The sequence below is a fragment of the Perkinsus marinus genome (assembly GCF_000006405.1).
Source record: "Perkinsus marinus ATCC 50983 genomic scaffold scf_1104296952180, whole genome shotgun sequence".
Lineage (NCBI taxonomy): Eukaryota > Perkinsozoa > Perkinsida > Perkinsidae > Perkinsus > Perkinsus marinus.
In genome coordinates this window covers 1-1,298 of record NW_003208974.1, presented here as the reverse complement: position 1 = coordinate 1,298, position 1,298 = coordinate 1, and the positions used below count along the sequence as shown (strand labels likewise).

The 1,298-nt window shown below is 46.5% G+C and overlaps 1 protein-coding gene across 1 annotated transcript; it reads right to left on the bottom strand.

Annotated features, from left to right (window-relative positions):
- Nucleotides 1-51: 51 nt before the first annotated feature.
- On the bottom strand, nt 52-1,088 carry Pmar_PMAR012112 (peroxisomal abc transporter, putative; the record flags this gene model as incomplete). The annotated part of the gene is made up of 5 exons (XM_002777171.1): nt 52-413; nt 491-608; nt 653-796; nt 844-952; nt 1,012-1,088. The coding sequence occupies 5 exons, from the start codon at nt 1,086-1,088 to the stop codon at nt 52-54; spliced, it is 810 nt and encodes a 269-aa protein (XP_002777217.1).
- Nucleotides 1,089-1,298: the final 210 nt, after the last annotated feature.

Sequence of the window (1,298 nt, the reverse complement as noted above, 5' to 3'; positions counted from 1 at the left end):
ATAAGTGATATACCAAGTTGACCACATAACTTGAAGAGCCTTCGTTCCATCTTAATACTCACCGCCGAAGTACACTCGTCCAAGATAGCAAAGGTAGGCCTGTGCCAGAATAGTCGTGCCATTGATAATCTCTGCTGCTCCCCTAGAGATAGCCGGGAATCCCAATCGATAACACCTACCAGGAACCTGCCTATCGCTAATGCAGTCCAAGGACATACTATTAAAGTCATTGAGATGAGATAGTTCAACCAGGCGTAGTAACGATACCAGCTGCCCCTCATCTGGTCTGTTGCTATCAGGATAACATATGTTATCGGAAAGAGTGCCCACAACACAATAGGGCTTCTGGGGTAGGTAGAATACATAGCTATGAAGGCCAACTCCTCCCCTACTACCAGGCCTAGTGATGGTACCTGATATATCAATTATAATCTTGTAGTCACTCGACTAAGCTCAACTTGCCACCACTTATAACTCTTCGTTGGCCTACCTCGCTTAATATCCCATAGACCACCCAAGCATCGGAAAATACTAGATTTCCCAGCACCATTCGGGCCACATATAATGACATTATCCCCTCTGCTGATACGGAGGTTGAGGTCCGTAACCTGGGCCAAAGTAAGTAGTGCCTCGCGAGAGAAGACTCCATTACTAGACGATGCCCCGTGGGAGTATCGATATCTACTCCCTCGAAAATGACCTCAGCCGCTTCGGCGTCAGCACTGAACCTCCTCCGAGTTGCCTCGGCCTTAGCTTTGGATGAGGTTAATGCCTTCCGATCCTCCATCTCTATGACCTATGGTCTAATATAACCAACAATAGCATCATCATCATCACTACTACCAGCCTCCCACAACGATCCACCAAGCCTGCCAGTCGAGCTAGTGTCCCTGCTAGTCTAGCGAATTGGGCACATGCTACCAGTTCCATGAGGAGCATGTCCGTCAGATATCTGAGAACGGATATAACGGAAATAATAGCAAGGTGATAGAACGTCTCGAGTGTACTGACCTTATCTGATATAGCATATCCCCTTTAGATTTCCCTGCCCTACTCTGTTTGAAGAAGGGTATAAGGATAAGGTACATGGCTAGAGTGAACGTACAGTAGCGTGCAACGTATCTGAGAGCACAATGCCAAGCTAATAACCATCCTATCGCCTACTCCTGCAACACGTTCGATATGAAGTTATCATGACGTATCTTATCCAAGTATGCCAAAAGCCTTTTCAATGCATTCTGGAGCACTTCACTCTCATATGGCCTATAAGGAGGTGGGATATCACTAGGTACAATCCT